We start from the raw sequence: 15,116 nt of genomic DNA on the forward strand, positions 1-15,116 counted from the left end.
GAGGGCACAGGAGCCGCCCCAGCAGCGTCCCGCCACGGCCCGGGGACGGCCGGTCTCCCGATGGCGGCGGCCTGGGGAGGCGGCTGTTTCCGTAGACGAGATGATGGTGGTGAGGACGCGGAGGGGTTGGAGCCCCAGGCGCGGCCGGCGGGACTGAGTGGTGCAGCCGCCATGAAGATGGTATGGCGCTCCCTCCAAATTCCACGTAGAATGACCACGGGGCTGAGCGGTCCCACCTCCGGTGTGTCCCCAAAAGAATCCAAAACAGCGTCTTCGAGAGATGCGTGCGCCTCCACGTCCCCAGCAGTGAGACAATCGCCAAGAGGTAGAAGGAACCCAGGTGTCTGTGGACGGACGGATGGACAAGCGCGACGTGGTCCATCCACGCGGCGGAACGTCACTCAGCCCCAGAAAGGGAGGACGTCCTGACGCCTGGCACAGCGTGGACGGGCCTGGAGGACATGGTGCTGAGTGAAGCGAGCCAGTCACAGAAGGACAGGTACCGCGTGATCCAGGCACAGGAGCCCCCGGCAGGAGTCGGGTCCACAGAGACGGGGGTGGGGGATGCCGGGCTGGGGGAGGGGAGCCAGTGCTTCATGGGGACAGTGTGTCAGGGAAGATGGACCGTCCTGGAGATGGGGGTGGTGGCGACTGCTCAATGCCGCTGCACTGTGCACTTAATGATTAACATTTTTATTTTGTGTCTTTTACAATAAACTTAAAAAAAAACCGGTTAAATGTGTCATAGCCTATGGGACAGCTGCCCCTTGGGGAGACGCACCTTGGAGGTGGCACCTTACTACTCTGGTGGCTCCACAGCTCTCGGGTGGCCTTTCACACCTGGAGGTCAGAGGTCAGGCCCAGGAGGTGTCCCCACAACACCGAGGCCGGAGAGGCTGGTGCTGAGATGGGGCGGAAGGCGGCTGTCAGCCGGAGCCCACGCAGCCCCGGGGAGTGACTTTCTCGCACGGGCTGTCAAAGGACCCTGGTGGTCGCGACGAGTGAGCGCTGACCCCAGGCGTCCCCAGAGGATGGCCTGGCCCCCTTCCGCCCGCCCTGCGACCGCACCCACCGAGAAGTGTTTTTAAAAGGTGGCTGGAGGGACCGAGGACTTCATGACTGGCCCCCAGTGCCGGACATCCCCAGGGACCGTGTGCCGGGCTCAGGATTTCAGGTTACCATCTGTGCTGCTGGTGATAACGGTTCCCTCAGGACTCCTCCCCGCTGGCCGACAGGGACCCGCATGCCCGAGACAGGCCTGGGGCGGCCCACATGGGACACTGCGAGGGGCTTCACCGTGAGAGCTTTGGCCAGGCCCGCAGCACGAACCTGGGACGGTGTGTCCAGGCGCGGGCAGGACCTCGGTCGTAGCTGGCTTGTCCCAGATCCTCTGCAGAGGCTCCAACAGGTGGGGGTGTCACAGAACAGTGTGAAAAGCAGGCAGAGCGTGAACCCTGGGGAGACGTGACATCGAGGGCCAGGCTTCGATGCGAGGAGGGACGGTGTGGCCTGTGTCATCGAGGGGGCCACTGTCCGGGCAAATGCCACCTCCTCACACTTCCTGACAAAGCTGCAGCCCGGGCATCCCCCTGCCGAGGTCCAGCTGCTGTCAGCGGCAGGGCTGGGCTGCCCCCTGGTGGCATGCAGGCAGGTGGTGGGCGCCCCAGTCTGCCTGGCACGTGGAGCGCCTTCCCTATCTGTGCCCTGGTGGCTGAGCCACGATTTGCGGCGTCCCAGGACGCCGATGTCCAGGGGTGGCTGCAGCCCACAGGGAGGCCCTGAAGGTGGCTGGGACCGAGGGACAGGCCGGCCTCAGGGCGAGGGGACGGCCGGGGGCAAGGCGCTCGTAGTTCTCCGGGAGAACGTGCGTTGAGGTTCTGCCAGCCCCGCTGTGCCTGTCACCCCGGCTCTCGAGGCTGTGAAACGGGGGCTCCAGGCCGCCCTGCCATCCCCCGGGTTGAGAGGCCTCCCCGGTGCCTTGGTTTCCTCTGGGGCGCTGGGAGACTTGTGAGCCGAGGGTGAAGAGCTGAGGACGTGACACCCGAAGCCACAAGTGACTGCAGCGGTGCCACTAGAGGCTCGGTCCCCGACCAGCCCGCCCTGAGAGCGGTGGCCTGGACACCTGGGGGCGCCTCCAGGACCGGCGAGGGTGGCCGCCGGAGGAGGGAGCTTCCGCCCAGTTTCCTCGTGTCTCCCTGGCGTCGCAGGGCCCACAACGTGCCCCGAGGCTGCTCCCATGACGGCGGGGGCCCCCCTCAGGCACAGGAGACGGATGGCTCTGGTGGGTCACAGCAGCATTTGCCAAAGGGCTCAGGAGCGCCTGCCCCGGCTGCAAACGCGGACTCCCATGAGCGCGCCGGGGACACCGCCTGGGGCCGGGTGCCTGGCCGGGCTTGTGGTCCCGGGAGTGGACTCTGCCTTCTCCAGGGCGGGCAGGGGAGCCGCTGCCTGTGCTGCTGGCGCCATGCTGGCCTCTGTCCACACGGGTCTGGCGTGTCCATTCCTAAGGGGTTCGCCCTCAGCAAGGGTCTCAGCACCCCAGGTGGTTTCCTGCAGACCTGTCCGGCGGGCTGCAGCCGCCCCGTCGCTGTCGGGGTTCTGGTCTCCGGAGGGGCTGCGTGTGTCCTGGCCTCGGGGCACGCTGCTTCCCAGCATCTCTCCAACTCCCGCGTGAGACACTGGGCAAGGCTGTGAACTCAGCGGACGTAACCACCCACACAGGTACGTGTCACGTTTCCGCCTGAGGCTTCGAGGGCGAGGGCCGCCATGGGGTTCTCTGATCGGCTGTCACTTGAGCTGAGATTCAAAGACCCCAGTGGGTCCCCGTCTCCCACGGGTGCTCCAGGACGTTCGGAGAATCCACAGCGCAGCCCAGCCCTGTCACCGTGTGCAGCAGCCCTGGGGCCCTCCGTTCACTTGGCGCCCCACAAATGACCACAGTGACAGCTCCATCGGTCGCAAAGCCACTTCATGCCAGTCTCCCTGTCCCAAGCAGCTCAGCCCATGGTTGGGCCCAGGACACGACCAAGCCCACCTCGACCCCATCTCAGGGGTCTCCTGGGACCACTCTGCATCTGCTGCTTCCCTGTCCTTTGTCACTTCTCACTGGGTGGCAGTTTTCACACTACATCATGGGTGTGGCTTCTGTCCCCCGATCGGATTGTCGAGGCTCCGGAGTCACGATGCTTCTCCTCGCGCCTTCACCTCGACATCCGACCTGTCGACAGGCCCGGCATCTTCCCGCCAACGTGCGGGGTCCACGGAGGCCGCTGACCGCAGTGCCATCCCCACGAGAGCCCAGAGGGGCCTCTGACCACAGAGGCCGGACCGCCAACTTCTCCGGGCACTTCCTGTGATGCGAAGAATAAAACTGCAACGCGCAGTGGCTCCGGGGCCCACGTGTCACTCCGCGGGGACCTCACCTTGTCTTCCCTCCGCTCCCGGCTCTGACCGTGCGGGCCTGTCGGGCCTTCGCGCCCTGGGCTCGCCCTTCCAGCCGCTGGCGGTGCCCTGCCCTGCGGGCTTCCCACAGCAGCCCCTTCTCGTCCCTCACATCCCAGTGCACACGGCGGCACCCAGGCAGGGCTGCCCAGCCCCTCCGGCCACCAGCTGCACCTTGCAGGGCCGACGGGCTTCTCGTCTATCCAGTCCTGTGGGCTCCTGTGCTGGTCACACAAGTGCGTGCTTGCAGGTGGCCCGCCTCTGGCTCCTGCTCGTTTTGGTCCCGGCCGGGCACACAGGCCAGCGTCCAGGGAAGAATGATGGACTCCGGGTCTGAAGAGGCTTCGACATGCCTGAACCTTGACCCACAGGTAGCGCCTAGAACTCGCCACCAGAACTGGGAGCTGGTGCCTGCCACAGTGACACGGGGGCTGGGTGCAGAGCCCAAGAGCAGACAGACACTTGTACTGCCCCCCTTGCCATCACGGGGCACACGGCCCATCGGAGAGGCTTCCCCAGGTGGCTGCGCACCTCACCCCCAGGGTGATGCTGGAGGGATGGGGGGTGGTTTTAGACAGGGCTGGTGAGCTCTTCAGGCCTTGGTTTTGTCACCAGCCAAGTGGGGACAGTCGCTGTCCCCACCTCATGAGCTGCGCCCCGCAGTTACCTCGTAGGTGGAGCCGTCTGCGCACCGAAGCACCCCGTGCCCCTGACGCTGGTCCCGCACCCAGTCGCCATCGTACTTGTCGCCGTTCCTGAGGGACACACGCAGGGGCGGCTCTCAGCGGGGGGGAGCCAGGTGGCCGCTCCTCCAGCCGGGCTCAGCACGCGCCCCCGGGACCGCAGCAGAAATAGGCCCCGAGCAGATGGCCAGTGTGGTGGCAGTGCCAGGGCCGGGCTGCAGCGGGCAGGTGGCCTGGGCGCTTGGTGGGGCGCGAGGACAGTCGCCAGTCCTGACGTGGACACGGCCGCCAGCCGGCCCCCCCCCGCCGCCCCAGTGTGCAGGATTTGGAGAGGACAACGCTGAAGGAAAGGGAGGTGAACCCACAAATCCCAGTGGCAGGGTTTTGCATGAGAAGCTGGCCCAGGAGCTCAGGAGGCTTGGTGTCCAGCCAGAAGGAAGGGAGGCCTCTGGGGCTGCACACCCCCTGCCCACGAGGCAGTTTTGTTTTATTGCGGGGGAGGCGCGGTGGTGGTGCAGTGTTTTACTAACCGCGTAAATGACCAGTCCCGGTGAGGGGACCGTAGTCACACCAGACACAGCCGCACTTTACGGACAGGGGTGGGGTGCGGGACAGGCGCGGGCGCACTCACTGGAAGGTCATCTGCCCGTGGCCGTGCCGCTTGTCGTTGTGGAACCAGCCCTGGTACACCTGCCCGTCCTGGTCCACCAGACACCCGTGTCCTAGGGAATAAGCCGAGAGGCCAGCGTCACCATGCCAGGAGGAGGAAGGTGGTGACTTTAGGACAAGGTAGCAGCGGGGGAGGCAGGACTCAGCACCCCCACCCCCAGGGGCCTCCAAAGGTGGAGAGTTTGATTTCCAACGGCGCTGGCGGAGCAGCTCCGGGGCCAGCTCACAAAGGTCCTAGGTGAGGCTGGGCGGCCTGACAGGCCTGAGACCCCCGTGCAGAAGCTGACCGCGGCGGTGTGTGGGGGTGCGGGTCTGCAGGTCTACGGGACCACCCTGCGTGCCTGGGCGCCAGGTGGGCAGAGCAAGGCTGTCGGGCGGGGCTGCGGTGGGTGTGGCATCTTCCGGTTCTGGAAGCCGGGAGGTGCCGGGGGTCCAGCTCCTAGTGCAGCGAGTGGGCGGGCTGGGGGGCGGTGCGGAGGGAGAGGCCTTCGCTCTGCTCCAGTGCCCTGTGACCACTCTGCCGGCCCCTCCCGCTGCTCTTCCAGGACCGTGAGCGCTGCGGCCACAGCCAGCGGCAGCCTGCCCCCCACCCATGTGGCCTCCGGACTTGCTCTGCCCGCAGAGTCGGGGACGTGACTCAGCGGAGGCCCTCACAGGGCTGGCATTTCTGGCCTCTGGGAGCCTAACACCTAGCACCCTTGCGCAGCCACCCTGACTGCAGGTGTGGTGACCCCACGCGAGGCCAGAAGGCCTGTCCAGCCAAGCCCAGGCCAGACCATGGGACCACGGTGGTGGTTTTGAGGCACTAGGCTTCGGATGGCTTGTGGCACAGCGGTGGTTAGTGGATACACGACCCATGTCACAGGCACAGCACCCGGGTGCGCACGCTCAAGCGCACCCGGCACGGTCCCCGGGACCGAAGCAGGAGCACATCGTCACCTCCGGTCCCACCTCCGAAGTCAGGCTGGGGCAGCGGTTCCCGGCCCCGAGTGGGCACCAGGCTCCCCAGTCAAGTGCGGGTCCCTGAGCCCATCCGGGCCTGCTGACTCCCGCGTATTAGGCAGGGGCACTGGCCCTCAGCGTCCCCCAGGCGCCCTGGGGCCCGGCGGCATCGGACCTTCTCTCATGCCATGATGGAATGCTCCTTCGTAACGCCCGCCGGCTTTGTACTGCAGGACGCCGTGGCCTTGAGGCTCTCCCAAAACAAACTGTCCGGAATAGGTGTTCCCTGGGGTGGACAAGGAGGGAGAAACAGATGTTCAGGGACAGAGCTGTCCCCTGTGTTCTCTGCGGGACAAGTCAGTTCCCACCTATCCCTTGAGTAACAGTGGCAGCTGGTGCCACTTCAGAACAGATGAGTCTCTTTATATTATTTCCGACCCTGGCTAATGAGAAGAAGTGGGGTCAGGTGGATCTGGACCTGCCCCCCGGTCTCCGCAGGGGCATGACCCCCTAGTCATGTGAGTGTACCCTATGCTGACCCTCTGTGAGCATTGATGGGTCCCAGCATCCGTGGGGTGTGCCTTCTGTCCACTGAGAACTGCCCCCATGCTTGCCCGTGAAGGTCTGAGGCTCTGGAGACAGTCCCTGGCCAAGTCGTGGGTGTCACGGCAGTCACCCTGTCCCAGGCTGTTACTAAGCACCCCAGTTTACAGATGGAAGCGTCTTCCGCATCCGGAAGGGAGGGACCACCTTCTGTTGGGTTTGGTTTACGAGCAAGGGGTTGGCGTGCCCGCGGCTGTCTCCGCAGCTGACCTGATGCGGCCCAGAGCCGGCGGCCTTTTCCCGTGATCTCCCCGTGCACAAACTCGCCTTCGTAGAAACTTCCATCTTTAAACAGCAGCTTCCCACGACCTGGTGAAAGAAATCGTAATGCGAAGTCAGACAGCGGTGGGGAGTGCCCACAGGTGGCCGGGTTTCAAAGGGCTCAGGTCCCCATGCGTGCCTCCATCTCTCATCCAGCGCGTGCTCTCTGCAAGCTCACCTGCAGATGCGGTTATCAGTTAAAACATTTGACACGTGATCGAGATTCAACAACAGACACAAGAGCTCATCCAAGAAAATACCAGAAGACTGATCGTCCAGCAGAAAAGCAGGCAGCGGATGTGAACAGGCAGAAACAAGACAGACATGAAACTGAGCACAGCTGTGGGACGTCTGGGCCCCACGGCCGGGGAGCCTGCCAGGTGACTCCCACTGAGACTTTCTACAAAAGCAGGTAAGCTCCCCGCCGCCCCCATCAGGGATCAACTGCAAAGTTACCACCATTACTTCTGCTTTGACAAAGAGGAACTAAAGCCTTAGGGAGGATTTCCAGCTTGCGGCCTCCCTGCCTGTGAGAAGGTGGCAGACCAACTCCGGCGCTGCTGCCTGGCCTTGCCGCGGGCTGCTGGGGCAGCACCAGGGCGTCTTGGCTCACGAGCCCCTGTGCTGCAGGAAGTAGCCTTTCCTCGGCCATAGCGAGAACATGAGGGCCCAGTGCAGCTGGCACCGGTGCCACCCGCCCACCCCAAGCGCCCTGAGGAAACAGGCTGTCACCTGTGAGCTGGCTGCTGTGGGAAGAGGCCACAGACGTTTCTTACCATGTGTCTTCCCTCCTTTCCACTCTCCTTCATATCGGAAGAAAGAATTCGGGTATACGTAGACACCGTAACCTGAATATTGAAGAGAGGATGCACAGGTGAGCACATGACACAGGCGATCTGGCTGACATCCAAAAAACACGCAGGTGGGGACAGCATGCGACACCCCTTTAGGGGCCTCCAAGGTGTCTGTGCACTTCGCCTCCTGTGAACTACCCAGTACTGCTGCCCAAAGGTTCAGCTTTGGGGTCAGCACATGTCCTGTTTACTGCCATCCATCTACTATATCATTTGACTGCGCACCAGACCTCATGAGCATGTGTCTGTGCAGAGAGGCAGGTCCAGTGGGAGGTGGGTTAGGACAAATGAGTGCAGGGGCCATGAGAGGCACAGTGGTGTGGGGAGGGTTTGATGGAAGGGTTGGGAGCCTTCCTGGAGAGGGGACATTTGAGCTGAGCCTAATTAGCCAGAGAAAGGCGAGGGCACAGTGGGGCAAAGAGCCCACTCTGCCATTTCTCTGCAGGGACCCTCCAATGGCCTCCTGTTGCCTCAGGACAAAACCCACTTTGCACTCAAGGAGGGCCTGCCCATCTTTTGCCATTCAGTTTGCTGAGCCCACCCACTATTCCCCAACTCCCAACTCTGGCAGTTCCTGGAAAGGGCAGCCCCCCCTCCCACCCAGAGTCCCGCTGTTTTTAAAGCACAACTTGCTGGGAGCCGTTCTAGGAAAGTGTGGGTAAGACTAGACTACCGCATCTGTCATAGAGGGTCAGGCTCTACCTAAAGGTAGTGGCGTGGACTCGGAGTTTACTCCGGTCCCTTTTCTTTGACTCTAAGCACAGCTCCTATCGAATCTATGAACAGCGCGTCCAGGCTCCGGTTCTTCCCAGCTCGGTCTCCAGGTCTCAGGGCCCCGCCCACCGCAGAGGCGCGCCCCTTCCAGGGTCAGAGGCGACGAGGACTCCGGGAGTACCGGCAGGGGCTCGTAGGGGCGCAAGGTGGAGCCCCTCTGGGATCGGGGGACAAAGGTTCCAGTCCCGGATCCGGGGCCCTGCCCGCCTCCCTCCTACTCCGACGTAGGTCCGGTAGGGTGCAGGGCCGCCGGCCACCCGCCCCGTGGTCCGGCCCGGGCCAGCAGCCTTTACCATCCTGCGGCGGCCGCCGGGGCAGGTCCCGGCGCTGCAGGCGGGAGCTAGGGTTTCTCTGGCTGGAGGCTGCCATCTTGCCACTAGCGGTTTCCCTTAGCAACCAGCAAGTCCCTCCCCCATTGGCTCGTCGGTCGCTAGGGGGCGTGGCCGCGGGGGGCCCAGTCCCTGGGCAATAACAATCTCTGGAGCGGATTCGTGCGGGCTCGGAGCCAGAGGACGCGACTGCGACTGCGCGGCGCGGCGCATTTCCGCCGCTTACGTTTCTTCCGCCGAGAGGACCGCCCCTCCAACCGCCTGAGCGCCATCGCCGGAAGCGGAAATGGTTGGAGGCCCTCGGCCCCGCCCAGGCGGCCATCTTGGAGGCCCGGAGGCGGTGCCGCGCAGTACGGAGCGGAAGTGCTCGGTTGCCCCTTCCCGGACCGAGCAAAGCGCCGGCGCGGCCCCTGCTCGCGCCCTCCTCCCCGCGGCCCTCGGAGACCGCGCTCGGCCGCAGCAGAGCCGCGAGGTGCGGGCGGGCGGACGAGGACCGGGATAAGCAGGGGTCGGGGCGCCTGGGCCTGAGGGCAGATGCGGGCGGGATAGGCGGGACCGCGATGGACGGCGCCGGCCGGGGCAAGGCCCCCGGGGTCGGCGCGGTGACCGGCTCCGCCCGGCCCGCAGGCGCGTCCTGGGCCGCCCCCGCGTGGTGTGGGGGCGGTTGCTCGCCCCTCGGTTTCCTGGCTTGTCTGTAGGGCTTGGGTAGCGAGGCGTCAGGGGCAGTTGGGCTGTTCGAGGTGACGTTTTGTTACTAGCGCAGACTCAGGTGGCAGAGTCGTAAGTTGTCCAGGCCGACGCTTCCGACGGGCTCCCGCGGGTCTTGGCGCCCAGAGCCGCCCCCGCCGGCGGACAGCTGGGCTCGGTTCCCTTGCGTCTGACGGGAGAGGCGCCGGTGGCGCTGGAAGTTTTCCCGAAGCGCGTTCTGCTCGGTTGGGTTGGCGCTTCACGTCGCGAGAATGCGTGAGGTGGGATTCCCGTGCGTGAGTAGAGGGGCCTCGGTGACGGAAGCTGGGACCCCGTCGAGGGTGGGAGGTGCCCGCAGTCAGGTGCACTGTGCATCTGGCCAGGTGGGGAGACGTGTAAGATGGCACGCCCAGAGGAGGGAGGAGCCTCGCCAAGATGAGCCGACGAGGTCTGGGAGGGCATTTCAGCAGAGGGAACAGCACCAGAGGTGACAGTGTCATGCAAGGGACCCAGGAATTAGGGAGGGGGAGCCCAGCTAGCCGTGACCCCGAATGCGCCATGCAGGGGACAGGATCCTGTATGGCAGTGCTCACTTCGAGGGGGTGACCACCCCTGGAAACGGGGGTGGGGGCGGTGGATAATGGCAGGGGACAGGCCACACTCAGTTTCAGGTGCGACTTGGTCTCTCCTGGGAGTAGTTTTGTCTTGTCTTTTACTTTGTTTCCTTCGTGGCTGAGAGGCAGCGGAGTTCAACAGAAAGCTTCCCATCGGCAGCTGAGTGACAGACCCTTCTGGGCGGTGTGCTCAGAGTGGGCCAGAGAGGGCCCGCCACCGCAAGGAGCTTGCACTCTAGAGGGAAATGAGCCAGAAGAAATACACACAGGGTAACGAGACCTAAGGGAGGACGGGGCGGTCTTGGAGGGTCTCTCCGAAGAGGTGGCCTTCAGGCCCAGCTGAGGGAAGAGAGTCGCAGACAGGACTGCTCGTGCGAGGGCCAGCCCCAGCTAGGGACAGGTCAGGCGACCGAGGGAGGCCACGGGCTCCCTCCTGCGGTACTGGCAGCGGGACGGGCCTGGCACCCAGTGCTGAGGCCCCCAGAGCCCGGGAGGAGGGCACCGAGGCGCTGTTGGCTGTTTCGCAGATTGGAATGAGGTGTGCTGAAATGTGGTGTCCCGGGTCGTACCTAGGTGACCCGGCTACGAAGGGACAGCCTGGACACTAAAAAGCAGGCCGCTTGCCTCCAGAGTTCCCATCCTTAACATTACTGGTGGTGAGTTCGACGAAGGTGTGCGTTGTGTTTTAACGTGTCCATCACTGGTCAGAAAATCCGCAATCACTCGTGTGTTTTTGGATGACCCCCCAGGTGCCGGGTGCAGAGAGCGAGAAGCCCTGAGCGGCTGTTTCTGCTTCGAGTGCGTACTTTGCAGGAACAGCCGACGCCTCTCTCTGACGACTGCCCTCACCGTCTCAGTTGAAGTAGCAAGCGTTTGAAGGGGGAACACGTTGGTTCTGAAAAAGTAAATCAGGGAAGCGTGAAAGGAGCCGAGGGCAGGCTGCGAGACGGGCAGGGCTTCGGCCTCGGCCTGAGCTGGGGGCTGGGCGGCCCAGGGAGTGCGTTTCGATGCAGCTCCTTTTAAACTACAGCATCCCACGATGGCCACGCCACCCTGAACGCACCCGATCCCGTCTGAGTTCGGAAGCTAAGCAGGGTCGGGCCTGGTTAGTACTTGGATGGGAGACCACCTCGGAAGACCAGGTGCTGTAGACGTTAAAAAAATAATAATAACAAAATAAAGTACAGCCTACCCCGCTCTACCCCCGGTTGACTGTGAATCCGTGACACCTCTGAAAAGACGGGGCACGGGGGCGTCCTCCACCTGTTCAGCCTGTGGGCCTAGCTCGTGCCTGTCCTGGGAGGGCAAAGGGTGGTTCTTGGCTGCAGCCTGACACTTCTGGAACTCTGCCCCACCCATGTGGCAGCTCCAGGAAATGGTGTCACGGAGTCCTACTCACACTTGTAACGAGACGTGTCCACATGGTTACTTTAATGTTGCAGTTGTCGTGGGAAAGGACCTGTATTGGAGACCCTGGACCTCATCTCCAGCCGCTGCCTTCTGGGTCGGCGCAGTGCAGACGCGGTTGGGGAGTGGCGGCTCGGGTTCTGCCCGCTGTGGGCAGGCTGGGGCTGGGCGACCGAGCCGCGGGGAGCCTGGCTTCGCTGTCCGTGGGTGGCTGGAGCTGCTAGGTCTGTGAGCACCGTTTCCAGACGAGACGGAGGCCTCGAGGCCACACAGCTCGGGGCCTTGGAGACACTTGGAGCTGGAGTCCGCCTCTGCCCCGCAGCCCTGTGGTGGCACCAGGTTGGGGGCAGCAGTGAGCTCTGCCCTGGCATCTGCACCAGCTTAGGGACGCCCAGCGTCTCTGTCCTCTGGACCCTGCTTGTCCGAGGTCTGGGCAGCGGCCCACGCCAGTGCAGGCACTGAGGTCAGAGGCTGGGTTGGGCTCAGGCAGAGCTGCTCCTGACCTCGGGCGGGTGGCTGGGACCATTTGAGATGTGACCCTCCGTAGTAAAATGGGGTGACGCCACCCGGCTCACTGGTGCTCAGGGTTTGTGCCGGTCACCCCTCAGGGAATCAGAACAGCATGTTAAAAGCAGCCACGAGCAGGTAGGGTCACATCCACTCACAGGCGAGGGGCTGGGCCAGGGCAGCTGGCTGCCTGGGACTCGTGTGTGGCTCACTTCTCTTCGTGAGGGGGGAGCCTGGCTCCGAGGAGACCAGGAGATGCGCCGCTGGCTGCTGGCGTTGGGGGGAGCAGCTCGGGTGGAGGTCGGGACAGGGCCTAGAGGAGAGGGGGTGCAAGGGAGCCCCGGGGGCGGATGGGGAGGGACTAGACTGAGGCGGGCCTGGCCCGGGCTCCAGGGGGACCTGGGGGATGTGGTCCAGGTGAGGGCAGCAGAAGTGAAAGTTCACCCTTGCTGCTTTGCATGTCACGTGCCTTCCTGGCTCTCCGCCACAGTGTGTCACCCGCCTGTTTCTTTTTTGAGGCGGCAGTGGAAAAGGCACCCAGAGAGAGACTGGCTGCCGTGCTCAGTCCTGGCGGACGCGCTGATGCTGGCGGGGGGAACGAGGCTGAGTGGGTAGAAAGTGATCAGACCTTTGAAAGCATTTAACTGGATTTAAACGTGTCTTGTGTTTCCTCAGCTGCAGAATGTCCGAGGGGGACAGCGTCGGAGACTCCGTCCATGGGAAGCCTTCGGTGGTGTACAGATTCTTCACCAGACTCGGACAGGTCGGTTGGTTGCGGGTGTGCTGGGCAAATATTTGAACAAGGGACTGTTGACCTTGGGACGTTTCCCTGGGCGGAGGTTGGGGGGCGGGGGGGCGTGCTCGCGTCCGCGGAGGTGGGGAGCCTGAGGGTCTCACTCTCAGAAGTGCTCTCCCTGCCGTGAACGTGCCCACGACCGTGGCACAGGGCTCGCCAGCTGCGCGTCAGGCCTGGGCCCCCGCAGCCTCCGCCATGTGCTTGTCTTCCGCGTGGTTTTTTACCCTTTAAAACCGTGAGACCATCTGAAACCCCAGGCAGTATAGCCTTGTTGGTGGCGGCCCCTGCTCTGCTTTGCTGTCCCCTCTCCCGGCCACCATGTCCACGTGGCCCGGGGGAGAGGCCCTCGCACCCCATCTTACACGGGTCTGCACACGACTGTTGGAACCCAGCCCGTGGGCGGTGACGAGCCCTGTGGTGGCCAGCAGGCCTGACCTGGCCCTCTGGCACGTGTGTGAGCTTCGGTCGCGGAGGCAGTCTGAGTGCGGCACTGCTTGTGCTCAGAGTTAAAACGTTACCCATTTTTAAACTTTAAAAGAATTTTGGAAAACTTAACAGTTACTGAAGCCGGTGATAGGTTTACGTGGACTTATATGTTGTTTACTTTTTTAAATTTAGCATAAAAATGTATTTGTTTTTTTAAAATGTCCTATTTGGCGTTGACATTCGATGTCATGTGAGTTTCAGGTGTTCAGCGCAGGGTCAGATGTATTGTTTATGAAGCGACCCCCCAGGAGATCTGGTCCCCACTGGCACCCTGCGCAGCTCTGACGGCTGTGTTCCCCGTGCTGCATGTCATGTGTCTGTGACTGGTTCATAACTCCCAATTTGTTATTCTCTTTATTTTTAAGACTAGTTGAAAATTTTCACAATTAAAACTTACAAATTGAAGTTTCAAAAGTAAAATTAGACACGTACGCTAATGACGCACACATACACACTTGTATGTGTGTAAAACTCTAGGAGTCCCTTCATAAAGTCCTCGGCTGGTCTGGTGGCCACCACGTGCAGGTCCCGGCAAGGCTGGGACCGGCTCTGGGGGAAGCGGGCCGTGGGGCGGGACGGCGTGCAGCGTGGTGACTCCAGGATGTGCGCATCCGTCTGCCGCGGCCGGTCGTCGGGCCTCTGTGGGGCTGGAAACGTGTTGCCCCACGGTGAGCCCTCTGCTGAGGCCGTGGGGCCATCTGCTCTGAGGCCGTTCTGTAATGTTTTTGCTCAAGGGTCGGACCTGTCTCAGGAACCGGTGCCAATGAACTTGGGATCGCCCGTCGCTTTGCGCGGGTGCCGTGCGGGCCAAGCAGACCGTGGGAGTGCGCTGTGTGGTAGGAGTGGCGGGTGTCCGTGACGCATGCAAACTCTTAACCGTTCCAGATCTACCAGTCCTGGCTGGACAAGTCCACACCGTACACAGCCGTGCGATGGGTGGTGACGCTGGGCCTGAGCTTCGTCTACATGATTCGGGTTTACCTGTTGCAGGTAGGTGTGGCTGAGCCGAGCGCCGAGCGCCTCCACCTTAACCTGAGTGCGCTGTGGGTCGGGATGTTGGTGTTTCATTCTCTCTCTGGATTAGGTGGGTTCACGGTGAAAGAAATGGTCTCCAGTCACTTTCTAGTTAAGCAACAGACGTAAGAAAAATTTCAGTGACGTTTTTAAACTAGGATCGCTTACAGTTCATCCTGCCTTTGTCACACTTTAGAGTCCCCAGGACAGTCTCAGTGACAGTCTGGGCCTGGCGAAACTGACAGTGCTACCCCTTCCCAACCCCCAGCCTGGGCAGCGTACCCTTTGGTGCACCCTCCACCCCTGGCTCGAGACTCAGGGCTGGAAACCCTGGGGACAAGTAACTGTGGACCAGCTGCCTCATTCCTTGGGTGCCATGGGCAGTGTTGGCTCCTGAAGGTTCACTTGTTTGAGTCACACCTCTTGTGAGGCCGAGGGGGAGACTGGGGACTGAAGGTGGCGTGTATCGCCCCTCCAGCGACCCCCCTGGTGCCTAGACACAGGTTATTCTGAGAGGAGGTGCTTCGATGTTGCCTTGTGTCCAGCAGAAGGCGGGTTCAAGGCCTTGTCCAGGGTGATTTTTTCTGGAGCTGAGAAAGATGTTTCCTCATTTAAAGCAACACTTTCTTTCTGGGTCTTTCCTAAGATTGAAGGGGATGTGGTCTCTGATTTATTTACTGGATGCTACGATGTGTCAGTACCGGGGGACGTTCTCCCTGAAAATCCATGGAGCTCCTGTCCCTCCAGCAGACCCTGTGCGGTTCCAGGGGGCGGGGGCCGCGCTCTGGGCGACTGCAGCTGGTCTGATCTACAGGAGGTCTGAAGTTAATGTTGAATTCCATCGACTTTAGATTTTATGAAAGCTGGGGCTCTGTTCTCCAATGGAAAGAATGACCCAGAAACCTTGATTTAGGGGATTAAGTGGCATGGGCGCCTCCCACACAGGTTTGTACCTGATAGGGTGCCCCTCAGGCCTGGCCCCGCACACAGGCCGTGTGAGCAGTAAACTAGCTTCTCACATCTAGTTTTTAGTTTTCTGACTTAAAAAA

At 62.4% G+C, this 15,116-nt stretch overlaps 2 protein-coding genes and 1 pseudogene across 2 annotated transcripts in view; 2 read left to right on the forward strand and 1 right to left on the reverse strand.

The window, feature by feature from the left end:
* The window catches only part of MORN1 (MORN repeat containing 1), a 45,590-nt gene extending 36,689 nt beyond the window's left edge, over window positions 1-8,901 (reverse strand). Inside the window, exons 1-6 of the mRNA XM_023521637.1 lie at window positions 8,521-8,901; window positions 7,376-7,447; window positions 6,549-6,647; window positions 5,911-6,021; window positions 4,756-4,846; window positions 4,086-4,196 (exon numbers count right to left, since the gene is read on the reverse strand). Coding sequence (XP_023377405.1) covers window positions 4,086-4,196; window positions 4,756-4,846; window positions 5,911-6,021; window positions 6,549-6,647; window positions 7,376-7,447; window positions 8,521-8,878 — 842 coding nt within the window. The 5' untranslated portion in view covers window positions 8,879-8,901. The remainder of the gene's footprint in view (window positions 1-4,085; window positions 4,197-4,755; window positions 4,847-5,910; window positions 6,022-6,548; window positions 6,648-7,375; window positions 7,448-8,520) is intronic.
* RER1 (retention in endoplasmic reticulum sorting receptor 1) overlaps window positions 8,889-15,116 on the forward strand; it is an 11,106-nt gene continuing 4,878 nt past the window's right edge. Inside the window, exons 1-3 of the mRNA XM_011377317.2 lie at window positions 8,889-9,028; window positions 12,447-12,534; window positions 13,939-14,043. Coding sequence (XP_011375619.1) covers window positions 12,454-12,534; window positions 13,939-14,043 — 186 coding nt within the window. The 5' untranslated portion in view covers window positions 8,889-9,028; window positions 12,447-12,453. The remainder of the gene's footprint in view (window positions 9,029-12,446; window positions 12,535-13,938; window positions 14,044-15,116) is intronic.
* Window positions 10,893-11,011, forward strand: LOC111730361 (annotated as a pseudogene).

This window comes from Pteropus vampyrus, unplaced genomic scaffold (assembly GCF_000151845.1).
Source record: "Pteropus vampyrus isolate Shadow unplaced genomic scaffold, Pvam_2.0 Scaffold309, whole genome shotgun sequence".
In the NCBI taxonomy this organism is placed as follows: domain Eukaryota; kingdom Metazoa; phylum Chordata; class Mammalia; order Chiroptera; family Pteropodidae; genus Pteropus; species Pteropus vampyrus.